Here is a 16,132-nt window from a genome sequence, read left to right on the forward strand (position 1 = left end):
AGAGGAGGGCTGTGGACAGTTCAGAAACCTGTGTACTCTCTCTGTCTCTCAGAGGAGGGATGTGGACAGTTCAGAAACCTGTCTCCTCTCTCTGTGTCTCAGAGGAGGGCTGTGGACAGTTCAGAAACCTGCCTACTCTCTCTGTGTCTCAGAGGAGGGCTGTGGACAGTTCAGAAACCTGGCGTTATCATTATTGATGCAAGAACAATGGCTTCTATTTTAGCATGATAACACCACACAGGTTTGAGTCCCAATCCTTTGCTGCATGTCACTCCCCATCTCTCTCTCTCCCCCTCTCTCTCTCTCTCTCTCTCTCTCTCTCTCTCTCTCCGTCTCCTGTCTAACTTCACTTCACTATCAGTAAAGGCATATTAGAGCAAGCCATGGGGTCTAGTTTTCTCTGTCACGAGGGTTTAAGTGCTTAACTAACCCTGCAATTCCCCTCTCATGTCTATGTCCATGTCTCTCTGCAGGTTATTCCCCTCTCATGTCTATGTCCATGTCTCTCTGCAGGTTATTCCCCTCTCATGTTCATGTCCATGTCTCTCTGCAGGTTATTCCCCTCTCATGTCTATGTCCATGTCTCTCTGCAGGTTATCTACAAGAAGTTCCAGATTCCCTGTCCATTCGAGGAGTACACGTCTAACAGCACGGCTGCACACCTCGACCTCAACGCCTCGGCCATCGCCCACAACGGCCTGGTGCACGAGGCCGAGGATGAGTACGACTGTGGACCGCGCATGTTCATCATGAACTCAAAGGTAGACATGTTCACCTTGAACTGACAGGTAGAGATGTTCACTAAACTCACAGGTAGACATGTTCACCATGAACTGACAGGTAGAGATGTTCACTAAACTCAAAGGTAGACATGTTCACCTTGAACTCACAGGTAGACATGTGCACCTTGAACTCACAGGTAGAGATGTTCACTAAACTCACAGGTAGACATGTTCACTAAACTCACAGGTAGAGATGTTCACTAAACTCACAGGTAGACATGTTCACTAAACTCACAGGTAGAGATGTTCACTAAACTCACAGGTAGAGATGTTCACTAAACTCACAGGTAGACATGTTCACTAAACTCACAGGTAGACATGTTCACTAAACTCACAGGTAGACATGTTCACTAAACTCACAGGTAGAGATGTTCACTAAACTCACAGGTAGAGATGTTCACTAAACTCACAGGTAGACATGTTCACTAAACTCACAGGTAGAGATGTTCACTAAACTCACAGGTAGAGATGTTCACTAAACCCACAGGTAGACATGTTCACCATGAACTCATAGACAGACGTGTCCACCAGCATGAACTGATAGGTAGACAAGAAACCAGAACCATCATATCATATTTTGCAAAGAAACTTCATTCTACGATCATTGTTGACACAAATGTTCAGATACTCAGAAAACCAGCACGCCGCCGCTGCTCCGAGCACTTAAGGTCATTACACACTGGCGAATTGGCGACGCGATATATTCGTGCGAATAATTCGCATAAAAAAAAACCAATTGAAGTCCATGCAAGCTTCCACATCAGTGGCGAATGTGCGAATGTGCGACCGTTTTCGCTTTTATTTGTTCGCTCTGGTGTCGTATTTTGCAGAGATTTGCAGGCGAACTGCAACATGCAATATTTCGCATTTTCAGATCGCTTATTCGCATCGCGTCGCTAATTCGCCACTGTGTAATGACCTTTATTCTGAACGATTTTTTTTTATATTTTTTGTCCCACGATTTTGTAACCCATTTTTCACCCCTGTGTCAATCATCCTGTGATGTGATCCTGGGCTCTACACACCCTCCACCAACCTAGGGAGAGCAACGGACTTGAACTCATGCTTCCTTCATGCCTGAGTGTCCAAGTTGCTCCTTTACACCTGACAGGGGGGAGTTTCCCTGGTTGGACGTATCGCGTGGAAGGAACACGTTATTCCAACCAGTTCCTTTCCCCTCCATCAGGCGTCCCGGCTGGCCAGGGGGAGGCAGTTTAGAGACCAGGATTACTGCATGTTTTTGTGAGGGTACCTACCCTAGGGGACACGGAGAGAACATGTGAGGGTACCTACCCTAGGGGACACGGGGGGAACATGTGAGGGTACCTACCCTAGGGGACACGGGGAGAACATGTGAGGGTACCTACCCTAGGGGACACGGGGAGAACATGTGAGGGTACCTATCCTAGGGGACACGGGGAGAACATGTGAGGGTACCTACCCTAGGGGACACGGGGAGAACATGCAAACTCCACACAGAAAGGCCCTTTCGCCAACCCCGCCTTCGGGTATGGGCACTGATGACGCGGAGGAGGAAACACGCCGCCAGCACCCACAGCGCCCCGAGCGGGAATCGAACCCAGGACCTTCTAGCTGTGAGGCGACAGCACTACCAATACCAACTGTGCCACCGTGCCCCTGAACGATTTATTGATTGATTGATTATTACTTAACAGTTTCCGTGCCGGGAATGGATTACTCCAGGTTAATGTCGCTGCCATATCGGACATACCCGCCATTTGTTTTATGTGATTAATCCGCTGTATTGTAATAAATGAAAAGAAAATCCGTCTTCGTCGCGGACAAACAGTCTAGATGCATTTGTTATGATGACGAAACCGGAAATCGTCACATGCTGTGGGCTGCTAGGGCTTCTGGGAAATTGAGGCCAATGGAAATGCATTGGGTGCAACGCCTCATTGAAACCAGTCTTGTGTGCGTCTTCCGGGTGCACCAAGATGGTGGATGCGACACTCGGATCATAACAAACCACAGGACCTTTTTTCGCTGGATTTTCGCGGATTAAAAGCCCAAATAATCAGCGTATGCTCTAAAGGTAATACAACAATCTCGGCAGTGAAAGGGGGTTGATTAAAATGCGTAAAAAACAGTCAAACTGTTAATTAACAAGTTTGGTTACTTACTGTACGGCAGTACAGTAAAAACAAAAGAACACAAAAGGGCTTGTTTCCATTGTGGTACCGGTCCAGAGAACACCCGTGAGCACTCCAGCGCTCTCATTGAGCGTATTTCCGAACACACAAAGGGGGTACCTCGTATTCCAGGGGTGGCATTGTGCCACCTCAGGACATACCACTGGAGCAACAAATTGCCAAACATCAATATCAAATTCACATTGTAATCTTATGTCACCAAGGAAGCTTAACAGTTTGACTGTTTTTTACGATTAACCCGCATTTTAATCAACCCCCCTTCACTGCCGAGATTGTTGTATTACCTTTAGAGCATACGCTGAATTATTTGGGCTTTTAATCCGCGAAAATCCATCAAAAAAAGCTCCCGTGGTTTGTTATGATCTGTGTGTAGCATCCACCATCTTGGTGCACCCGGAAGACGCACACAAGATTGGTTTCAATGAGGCGTTGCATCCAATGCATTTCCATTGGCCTCAATTTCCCAGAAGCCCTAGCAGCCCACAGCATGTGACGATTTCCGGTTTTGTCATCACAGCGAAGGCATCCAGTCTCATACTCCGCGACGAAGACGGATTTTCTTTTGATTCATTACATTACGGCGGATTAAACACATAAAACAAAAGGCGGGTATGTCCGATACGGCAGCGACATTAACCTGGAGTAATCCATTCAAGGCACGGAAACTGTTAATGAGGCGAGGGGATATAAATACTTTGACGCAAACTTTCAACGGTAATCAATCAGGTTTGGTGGACTTGTGTTGTGATTTGACGATGCAGGGTATTGTGTCATTGCAAACAGAATGACATACTGTACTTTGAATACAAACAGACAGCTTGTTGTTACAGCCGTGTCTCGTGTAATTAATGATATATGAAACGTATGGTTGTGCATGTCATTATAGACGGCGTACACCGTTCCCATCCTGGCCTTTGCATTCGTGTGCCATCCAGAGGTGCTGCCCATCTACACCGAGCTCCGCAAGTAAGACACACTTCATTACCCTACTACCCATTACCCATTACCCTACCCATTACCCTCCTACCCATCTACACCGAGCTCCACAAGTAAGACACACTTCATTTACAATGTCACACTGTGGCTCCTACCCATCTACACTGAGCTCCACAAGTAAGACACACTTCATTTACAATGTCACACTGTGGCTCCTACCCATCTACACCGAGCTCCACAAGTAAGACACACTTCATTTACAATGTCACACTGTGGCTCCTACCCATCTACACTGTGGCTCCACAAGTAAGACACCCTTCATTTACAATGTCACACTGTGGCTCCTACCCATCTACACTGAGCTCCACAAGTAAGACACCCTTCATTTACAATGTCACACTGTGGCTCCTACCCATCTACACTGAGCTCCACAAGTAAGACACGCTTCATTTACAATGTCACACTGTGGCTCCTACCCATCTACACTGTGGCTCCACAAGTAAGACACGCTTCATTTACAATGTCACACTGTGGCTCCTACCCATCTACACTGAGCTCCACAAGTAAGACACGCTTCATTTACAATGTCACACTGTGGCTCCTACCCATCTACACTGTGGCTCCACAAGTAAGACACGCTTCATTTACAATGTCACACTGTGGCTCCTACCCATCTACACCGAGCTCCACAAGTAAGACACGCTTCATTTACAATGTCACACTGTGGCTCCTACCCATCTACACTGAGCTCCACAAGTAAGACACCCTTCATTTACAATGTCACACTGTGGCTCCTACCCATCTACACTGAGCTCCACAAGTAAGACACGCTTCATTTACAATGTCACACTGTGGCTCCTACCCATCTACACTGAGCTCCACAAGTAAGACACCCTTCATTTACAATGTCACACTGTGGCTCCTACCCATCTACACTGAGCTCCACAAGTAAGACACGCTTCATTTACAATGTCACACTGTGGCTCCTACCCATCTACACTGAGCTCCACAAGTAAGACACACTTCATTTACAATGTCACACTGTGGCTCCTACCCATCTACACTGAGCTCCACAAGTAAGACACGCTTCATTTACAATGTCACACTGTGGCTCCTACCCATCTACACTGAGCTCCACAAGTAAGACACGCTTCATTTACAATGTCACACTGTGGCTCCTACCCATCTACACTGAGCTCCACAAGTAAGACACCCTTCATTTACAATGTCACACTGTGGCTCCTACCCATCTACACTGAGCTCCACAAGTAAGACACGCTTCATTTACAATGTCACACTGTGGCTCCTACCCATCTACACTGAGCTCCACAAGTAAGACACCCTTCATTTACAATGTCACACTGTGGCTCCTACCCATCTACACTGAGCTCCACAAGTAAGACACCCTTCATTTACAATGTCACACTGTGGCTCCTACCCATCTACACTGAGCTCCACAAGTAAGACACCCTTCATTTACAATGTCACACTGTGGCTCCTACCCATCTACACTGAGCTCCACAAGTAAGACACGCTTCATTTACAATGTCACACTGTGGCTCCTACCCATCTACACTGAGCTCCACAAGTAAGACACCCTTCATTTACAATGTCACACTGTGGCTCCTACCCATCTACACTGAGCTCCACAAGTAAGACACGCTTCATTTACAATGTCACACTGTGGCTCCTACCCATCTACACTGAGCTCCACAAGTAAGACACCCTTCATTTACAATGTCACACTGTGGCTCCTACCCATCTACACCGAGCTCCACAAGTAAGACACGCTTCATTTACAATGTCACACTGTGGCTCCTACCCATCTACACTGAGCTCCACAAGTAAGACACGCTTCATTTACAATGTCACACTGTGGCTCCTACCCATCTACACTGAGCTCCACAAGTAAGACACGCTTCATTTACAATGTCACACTGTGGCTCCTACCCATCTAGACTGTGCCTCCGCAAGTAAGACACCCTTCATTTACAATGTCACACTGTGGCTCCTACCCATCTACACTGTGGCTCCACAAGTAAGACACACTTCATTTACAATGTCACACTGTGGCTCCTACCCATCTACACTGAGCTCAGCAAGTAAGACACACTTCATTTACAATGTCACACTGTGGCTCCTGCCCATCTACACTGTGGCTCCACAAGTAAGACACACTTCATTTACAATGTCACACTGTGGCTCCTACCCATCTACACTGAGCTCCACAAGTAAGACACGCTTCATCTACAATGTCACACTGTGGCTCCTACCCATCTACACTGTGGCTCCACAAGTAAGACACACTTCATTTACAATGTCACACTGTGGCTCCTACCCATCTACACTGAGCTCCACAAGTAAGACACGCTTCATCTACAATGTCACACTGTGGCTCCTACCCATCTACACCGAGCTCCACAAGTAAGACACGCTTCATTTACAATGTCACACTGTGGCTCCTACCCATCTACACCGAGCTCCACAAGTAAGACACCCTTCATTTACAATGTCACACTGTGGCTCCTACCCATCTACACTGAGGTCCACAAGTAAGACACGCTTCATTTACAATGTCACACTGTGGCTCCTACCCATCTACACTGTGGCTCCTACCCATCTACACTGTGGCTCCTACCCATCTACACTGAGCTCCGCAAGTAAGACACGCTTCATTTACAATGTCACACTGTGGCTCCTACCCATCTACACTGAGCTCCACAAGTAAGACACCCTTCATTTACAATGTCACACTGTGGCTCCTACCCATCTACACTGAGCTCCACAAGTAAGACACGCTTCATTTACAATGTCACACTGTGGCTCCTACCCATCTACACTGAGCTCCACAAGTAAGACACCCTTCATTTACAATGTCACACTGTGGCTCCTACCCATCTACACTGAGCTCCGCAAGTAAGACACACTTCATTTACAATGTCACACTGTGGCTCCTACCCATCTACACTGAGCTCCACAAGTAAGACACACTTCATTTACAATGTCACACTGTGGCTCCTACCCATCTACACTGTGGCTCCACAAGTAAGACACGCTTCATTTACAATGTCACACTGTGGCTCCTACCCATCTACACTGAGCTCCACAAGTAAGACACGCTTCATTTACAATGTCACACTGTGGCTCCTACCCATCTACACTGAGCTCCACAAGTAAGACACACTTCATTTACAATGTCACACTGTGGCTCCTACCCATCTACACTGTGGCTCCACAAGTAAGACACGCTTCATTTACAATGTCACACTGTGGCTCCTACCCATCTACACTGAGCTCCACAAGTAAGACACGCTTCATTTACAATGTCACACTGTGGCTCCTACCCATCTACACTGAGCTCCACAAGTAAGACACGCTTCATTTACAATGTCACACTGTGGCTCCTACCCATCTACACTGTGGCTCCACAAGTAAGACACGCTTCATTTACAATGTCACACTGTGGCTCCTACCCATCTACACTGAGCTCCACAAGTAAGACACCCTTCATTTACAATGTCACACTGTGGCTCCTACCCATCTACACTGAGCTCCACAAGTAAGACACACTTCATTTACAATGTCACACTGTGGCTCCTACCCATCTACACTGTGGCTCCACAAGTAAGACACACTTCATTTACAATGTCACACTGTGGCTCCTACCCATCTACACTGTGGCTCCACAAGTAAGACACACTTCATTTACAATGTCACACTGTGGCTCCTACCCATCTACACGGAGCTCCACAAGTAAGACACACTTCATTTACAATGTCACACTGTGGCTCCTACCCATCTACACCGAGCTCCACAAGTAAGACACACTTCATTTACAATGTCACACTGTGGCTCCTACCCATCTACACTGAGCTCCACAAGTAAGACACACTTCATTTACAATGTCACACTGTGGCTCCTACCCATCTACACTGTGGCTCCACAAGTAAGACACACTTCATTTACAATGTCACACTGTGGCTCCTACCCATCTACACTGTGGCTCCACAAGTAAGACACGCTTCATTTACAATGTCACACTGTGGCTCCTACCCATCTACACTGAGCTCCACAAGTAAGACACCCTTCATTTACAATGTCACACTGTGGCTCCTACCCATCTACACTGTGGCTCCACAAGTAAGACACACTTCATTTACAATGTCACACTGTGGCTCCTACCCATCTACACTGTGGCTCCGCAAGTAAGACACCCTTCATTTACAATGTCACACTGTGGCTCCTACCCATCTACACTGAGCTCCACAAGTAAGACACCCTTCATTTACAATGTCACACTGTGGCTCCTACCCATCTACACTGAGCTCCACAAGTAAGACACCCTTCATTTACAATGTCACACTGTGGCTCCTACCCATCTACACTGAGCTCCACAAGTAAGACACGCTTCATTTACAATGTCACACTGTGGCTCCTACCCATCTACACTGAGCTCCACAAGTAAGACACCCTTCATTTACAATGTCACACTGTGGCTCCTACCCATCTACACTGAGCTCCACAAGTAAGACACGCTTCATTTACAATGTCACACTGTGGCTCCTACCCATCTACACTGAGCTCCACAAGTAAGACACACTTCATTTACAATGTCACACTGTGGCTCCTACCCATCTACACTGAGCTCCACAAGTAAGACACACTTCATTTACAATGTCACACTGTGGCTCCTACCCATCTACACCGAGCTCCACAAGTAAGACACGCTTCATTTACAATGTCACACTGTGGCTCCTACCCATCTACACTGTGGCTCCACAAGTAAGACACACTTCATTTACAATGTCACACTGTGGCTCCTACCCATCTACACCGAGCTCCACAAGTAAGACACCCTTCATTTACAATGTCACACTGTGGCTCCTACCCATCTACACTGAGCTCCACAAGTAAGACACGCTTCATTTACAATGTCACACTGTGGCTCCTACCCATCTACACTGAGCTCCACAAGTAAGACACGCTTCATTTACAATGTCACACTGTGGCTCCTACCCATCTACACGGAGCTCCACAAGTAAGACACGCTTCATTTACAATGTCACACTGTGGCTCCTACCCATCTAGACTGAGCTCCACAAGTAAGACACACTTCATTTACAATGTCACACTGTGGCTCCTACCCATCTACACCGAGCTCCACAAGTAAGACACACTTCATTTACAATGTCACACTGTGGCTCCACAAGTAAGACACGCTTCATTTACAATGTCACACTGTGGCTCCTACCCATCTACACCGAGCTCCACAAGTAAGACACACTTCATTTACAATGTCACACTGTGGCTCCTACCCATCTACACTGAGCTCCACAAGTAAGACACGCTTCATTTACAATGTCACACTGTGGCTCCTACCCATCTAGACTGTGCCTCCGCAAGTAAGACACCCTTCATTTACAATGTCACACTGTGGCTCCTACCCATCTAGACTGTGCCTCCGCAAGTAAGACACCCTTCATTTACAATGTCACACTGTGGCTCCTACCCATCTACACTGAGCTCCACAAGTAAGACACGCTTCATTTACAATGTCACACTGTGGCTCCTACCCATCTACACTGAGCTCCACAAGTAAGACACGCTTCATTTACAATGTCACACTGTGGCTCCTACCCATCTACACTGAGCTCCACAAGTAAGACACGCTTCATTTACAATGTCACACTGTGGCTCCTACCCATCTACACTGAGCTCCACAAGTAAGACACGCTTCATCTACAATGTCACACTGTGGCTCCACAAGTAAGACACGCTTCATCTACAATGTCACACTGTGGCTCCTACCCATCTACACTGAGCTCCACAAGTAAGACACGCTTCATTTACAATGTCACACTGTGGCTCCTACCCATCTACACTGAGCTCCACAAGTAAGACACCCTTCATTTACAATGTCACACTGTGGCTCCTACCCATCTACACTGAGCTCCACAAGTAAGACACACTTCATTTACAATGTCACACTGTGGCTCCTACCCATCTACACTGAGCTCCACAAGTAAGACACGCTTCATTTACAATGTCACACTGTGGCTCCTACCCATCTAGACTGAGCTCCACAAGTAAGACACCCTTCATTTACAATGTCACACTGTGGCTCCTACCCATCTACACTGAGCTCCACAAGTAAGACACGCTTCATTTACAATGTCACACTGTGGCTCCTACCCATCTACACTGAGCTCCACAAGTAAGACACACTTCATCTACAATGTCACACTGTGGCTCCTACCCATCTACACTGAGCTCCACAAGTAAGACACGCTTCATTTACAATGTCACACTGTGGCTCCTTAACCCTCTAAGACCCGCATTCATTTCTACTTGCAAAAAAATAGATTTCAACCTTACTACTACTTTGTACTAATAGGACTAAGACTAAAAAATATGTTAAAAAAGATTAAAAAAAATAAAGTGTGATGAAAGAATTATAATAATAATATAATAAATTCATAATTTACATTTGGGGGATATCTTTCACAATAATGAATAAAACATGTTCTAGACATTCTAATGATCACGAAAAAACATATATTACAATTATTGTACCTACTTTTATTAGGTTAAAGGTCAAAAGTCTTAGGTTAAAAAAAAATCAAAATCGCACAGAGTCCAGACATTTTTAATTTGTGTGAATTTCAGCCTCTGTGGGGGGTATTTATATGCAAATATCATGACCAATGGCATTGAAATGGCATTGCAATGAACATCACTGATGACGTTTAGGTGAAAAAAGAACAGAAAATAATAATAATTTAGTAATTAATTAAAATAAATTTGTTGCTAAAAAGCAACGCTGGGTCTTAGAGGGTTAAAGGGGTAGTTCACCACCAAAACTTTTTTTTCCCCCTAACGATTACTCACCCCATGGAGATTTGAATTCATGGATATTCTATGGAGACTCTTTGTGTCTCCATAGCATTGTGAACCACTGCTATGGAGACTCTTTGTGTCTCCATAGCATTGGGAACCACTGCTATGGAGACTCTTTGTGTCTCCATAGCATTGTGAACCACTGCTATGGAGACTCTTTGTGTCTCCATAGCATTGTGAACCACTGCTATGGAGACTCTTTGTGTCTCCATAGCATTGTGAACCACTGCTATGGAGACTCTTTGTGTCTCCATAGCATTGTGAACCACTGCTATGGAGACTCTTTGTGTCTCCATAGCATTGTGAACCACTGCTATGGAGACTCTTTGTGTCTCCATAGCATTGTGAACCACTGCTATGGAGACTCTTTGTGTCTCCATAGCATTGTGAACCACTGCTATGGAGACTCTTTGTGTCTCCATAGCATTGTGAACCACTGCTATGGAGACTCTTTGTGTCTCCATAGCATTGTGAACCACTGCTATGGAGACTCTTTGTGTCTCCATAGCATTGTGAACCACTGCTGGTCATCAAAATGTTGGCTTAGGAATGCGACAAAAACCTAAAAGATATCCATGAATTCAGGTCTTCATGTGGTGAGTTAATCAATAAGCTTCAAGGAGGTTTAACTGATATTATTTGGCAAACAATAGGTGTTAAATTGCTCTGTGTTCCAATATTAACCCATTCTGAACGGGCACCCATTTTGGTGTTATAGCATCATGTTATGCTTTAGCTATTGAAAAATAGCAGATCTACAAGCTCATATCGCGCCACCGAGTGGCGCGATACGAGCTTGTAGGTCTGCTATTTTTGAAAAATAGAAGAGCGACTGACATTTCTAGAATCTGATCTCAGGTCAGAATGGGTTAATCAGAACCAGTGTGTGTCCAGTGGAAACCTCGTATGAATCTGATCTCAGGTCAGAATTGGGTTAATGAGCTCAGAATCAAATCATGTTCAAACGGTGCTTCTCCACACATGGTGGAACAGAATGGTCACATATTCCCCTAAGCGTCCACCTGTGGTGTCATTTCAGCCCCACTACGAAGAGGATGCAGCAGGTGTCCAATATATCCATTCTGGTCATGTACACCATGTACTTCCTGGCTGCCCTCTTTGGCTACCTGACCTTCTATGGTAAGAGCATGTCACCCCTGGCCTTTGACCTCTGACCCCTGACCCCTGACCTTCTATGGTAAGAGCATGTCACCCCTTTCCTTTCTCTACATCTGCTCACGTTGTGCTGTGCTGTGACACATTGTGTGCTTGTTCGGCTTGATCGGCTATTGTGACTATTTTTGAGAATCTGGTACAATTTCCACCTATAGAGCACCGAAGTCCTGACGTAACTCGCTCATCCCGACGATTCCCCTGGTTCACGGAAGTAGTTTCTCTATGGAGAATAACATGGGGTGATCTTAATATCGTCTACTATAAGCGTTGTGGTCCAAAAATAAACAAGCTGTCTCGGCGTTATTGTCAGGGAGGTGTCTCTGTATCGTTTTGCGACAGTCAGTCACTCATTATGATACAGTCTGCTTCTAGCGAAAATCTAACTAATTCAGCAGCAGTAACATTAGCGTTTTCTCTCAGTCAGTTGATTCTTCATATCCATATGAGTGAAGCGGCCGGGGTGACATGTTCATTTTTCAAACACAGTTGTTATATGAGGCGATCTAAAATCGCCTCAATGGGGATTTCAATGCAACTAAACAAATACATGAACCTGGGGACTGACGCCCTCTACTGGAAGTGACGTCAGACTTCGGTGCTCTATAATGACTTGTCCAAAATGGGGACGGTATAGGTGGAAAGTTGCTACAATTAACGTCTGTCTGTTTCGTATCAAATAACTGCAGAACTCTACATTTAATCCATTGGAACAGTTTTTTTTTTTTTTTTTTTTTTTCAATTCCTGAAAAGTTATGTTTTCGCAAAGGTTTCTGCCCAACACCGACAATATCTACAGCATGTGAGGTTATACTGTATATTGTCGCTCCAGGACATATTCTTTGGTTTTGTGTTGCTTTCTAAATGCGTGTCCCTTGCTCCCTCTTGTGGTGCATTGGTGTTGGTTCACCTCATTTCCAAACAATATAATGAAGTTAAACTAATCATTTATCCTTATTTGCATAACACCGTAGCATCAAATATACCTTCAAAAGGAGTCATACTGCATAGCATGTGCAGTTCTTTGTTAGATAGAAGAAAAATGATACAATTTGCTTACTTGTGTAATTTGAGCAAATTTCTAAATATAAGGTCCATGCAACCTATATTATTAAAAACAATAATAATATACAAATAATATAAGTAACCTTATTCGCATAGTGGAACAATACTGAATCACAAGAGGTACTTCCTGAAGCTCAAAGCACAATATCTCTGCTGCTCAAAAGGGGGCACCGATTGATTGACATTTTTATTGAAACAAATATCGTTGCTTTTGGGAGGAAACCTTACGGTATGTCCTCAGACTCCTCAACTGTTACTTGTCAGGAATTGGGGAAAAACTGATCCAATACAGTTATTGTTTAGTCACTGGGTTAATACTCTTGTTACTACTTTTCTTTGGTTCAATATTTATTACTGACAGACAAGACCACGTTCACGTTCAAATGTTAACAAGAGTAGCCAAAGTAGCAGATCTACACTGGCGTACTAATGTACTGTATATCAAACTCGGCATCATTGAAATTTAACCCATTCTGAACGGGAACCCATTTTGGTGTCAGCATCATGTTATGCTTTAGCTATTGAAAAATAGCAGATCTACAAGCTCATATCGCGCCACTCGGTGGCGCGATATGAGCTTGTAGGTCTGCTATTTTTGAAAAATCAAAGAACCACTGACATAGAAACATATAGCTTTATCAGAAAAACTGTCAGGATGTAGAAGACGTTTATATAGAATCTGATCTCAGGTCAGAATGGGTTAAATGTTTTGCGACCCACATCTTTACAGTGTTCAGAAACGTACGGTATAACTACGGTGTTGTTTCAGCATAAAGATGAAATGTTGTGTCTTTCCGTCCCCATAGGTCGCGTAGAGCCTGAGCTGCTGCACACGTACAGCAGCATCGACCCGTACGACACTCTGATCCTGTGTGTGAGGGTGGCCGTCCTCACCGCCGTCACACTGACGGTCCCCATCGTGCTGTTCCCCGTGAGTTAATAATAATAATAATAAAACTTTATTTGTATAGCACCTTTCATGACATAAAATGCAGCTCAAAGTGCTTTACAGAACAATGGAGAATAAAAGAAAAGCAAGGCAACGACATTAAAAAAACAAGCAGTAATGCAGTACAGTGAGGACATGAATAACAAAAAATATATAAGATCACTTAAAAGCAATGTTGTAGAGGTGGGTCTTGAGCTGAGCTTTAAAAATGTCTACAGAGGCTGCCTGACGAAGGTACAGAGGGAGCTTGTTCCATGCCGACGGCCCCTAGAAGCAAAAAGCTGCTTCCCCGTATTTTTTAGATGCCATTTTAGACCTCCGTGCTAGTACAACGTGTGGCTTGTCGGGTGCAGTACTTAGTTTAGACAGTTTTTGGTTTAGACTAGTCATTGGTTAGACTAGTCATTAGTCCTGGTTTAGACTAGTCATTGGTTAGACCAGTCATTAGTCCTGGTTTAGACTAGTCATTGGTTAGACCAGTCATTAGTCCTACAACTACAACCTATCTCAAACCCTCACCCTAAACCTAACCTCCCACGAGGCAGCACACCTAAACCTAACCTTAACCCATGTCTAACCGATGACTAGTCTAAACTAAGTATGCACCCCAGGTTGTCGACAACAAGCCACTCTGGCCCCTTTTCCACCGGTTGGTTCCCAGTGGGAACCGGTTCAGTTCTTTTCCACCGGTTGGTTCCCAGTGGGAACCGGTTCAGTTATTTTCCACCGGTTGGTTCCCAGTGGGAACCGGTTCAGTTCTTTTCCACCGGTTGGTTCCCAGTGGGAACCGGTTCAGTTCTTTTCCACCGCTTGGTTCCCAGTGGGAACCGGTTCAGTTCTTTTTGGTTTTTAGTCCATATGAGCCAGAGCTCCAAAATTGAAACATGAGGGCAAAACCATACCTATATTAGATTGTTATCACCATTAAACTTCCCCAAGTGAGTACTTACACGAAGACAATGATTTATTGCATTACAAATTTTACATTTTTATCCCATTCTGACCTGAGATCAGATTCATACGAGGTTTCCACTGGACACACACTGGTCTGATTAACCCATTCTGACCTGAGATCAGATTCTAAAAATGTCAGTCGTTCTTCGATTTTTCAAAAAATAGCAGACCTACAAGCTCATAGCGCGCCACTCGGTGGCGCGCTATGAGCTTGTAGATCTGCTATTTTTCAACAGCTAAAGCACAACATAATGCTAACACCAAAATGGGTTCCCGTTCAGAATGGGTTAAATATGCAAATGAGGCATTATGTAGGAAAATATGCAAAATAATCAAAAATATGAAAAAGGTACTACTGTGGAAGGGTTATCATGTATTAATTTACTTGTATTGATCCTATAAACAATTTAATACAGGGTATAGTTTACCCACCAATTTTTGGAGTGAAAAGAACTGAACCGGTTCCCACTGGGAACCAACCGGTGGAAAAGGGGTCTCTGTGGCTTGTTGCGATCGAGTATTGATATATGTACCATGCAGAGCAATCTTCATTCAAATCACATGCTTTTTGTTATTTTAGATTTGTTTTGCTTAACTTTTTCGCTGCCATCTACGTGCTTTAGATAGACAGGCAAATCGACCAATGACAAAGCTTCTAGGAACATCTTTGAATGCAGATTGCAGCCCCTAGATGTGTCATAGAGACTAAGAATATCGTGAATATACAACAATCAATGAAATTTCACGAATTAGAAAAGAAATACACTTGAAATTGGGAAAATAGCAGATCTACAAGCTCACTTTTTGGGGTCTTTCTTGAGCTATGAAGGTTTGGGAAGCACTGCTCTAGATAAGAGCGCAGACCTTCTCAATGGCTGAATTGTATAAGACGTAAATTAACCCATTTTGGGGCGGGAACCCTTTTTGGTGTTAGCATTACGTTGTGCTTTAGCTATTGAAAAATAGCAGATGCTATTTTTGAAAAATCAAAGACATTTTTTTAATCTGATCTCAGGGTTAAAGGGACACTTCACCCTTTTTGCAAAAACATATATGTTAATGACGTTTAGAAGCTTTAGAACACTTTCCTGGGGGTCTTTATGTGTGTAATATGTGGTTTTAGATATTTTAGATTGTAGCAGTGAGCCTGTTGTCTCTGATGTCATGGACACTGGGATCACTTCCTTCCTGGACTACATGTT

General features: G+C 44.4%; 1 protein-coding gene across 2 annotated transcripts in view; it reads left to right on the plus strand.

The window, feature by feature from the left end:
* LOC310863261 (sodium-coupled neutral amino acid transporter 3-like) overlaps positions 1-16,132 on the plus strand; it is a 150,100-nt gene that overhangs the window by 122,743 nt on the left and 11,225 nt on the right. For both annotated transcript variants that reach the window (XM_083771469.1, XM_083771470.1), the window contains 4 exons: positions 594-761; positions 3,843-3,922; positions 11,829-11,929; positions 13,834-13,958. In XM_083771469.1, the coding sequence (XP_083627595.1) occupies positions 594-761; positions 3,843-3,922; positions 11,829-11,929; positions 13,834-13,958 (474 nt within the window). The remainder of the gene's footprint in view (positions 1-593; positions 762-3,842; positions 3,923-11,828; positions 11,930-13,833; positions 13,959-16,132) is intronic.

This window comes from Protomyctophum parallelum, assembly GCF_964188405.1.
Source record: "Protomyctophum parallelum genome assembly, chromosome: 8".
NCBI lineage: Eukaryota > Metazoa > Chordata > Actinopteri > Myctophiformes > Myctophidae > Protomyctophum > Protomyctophum parallelum.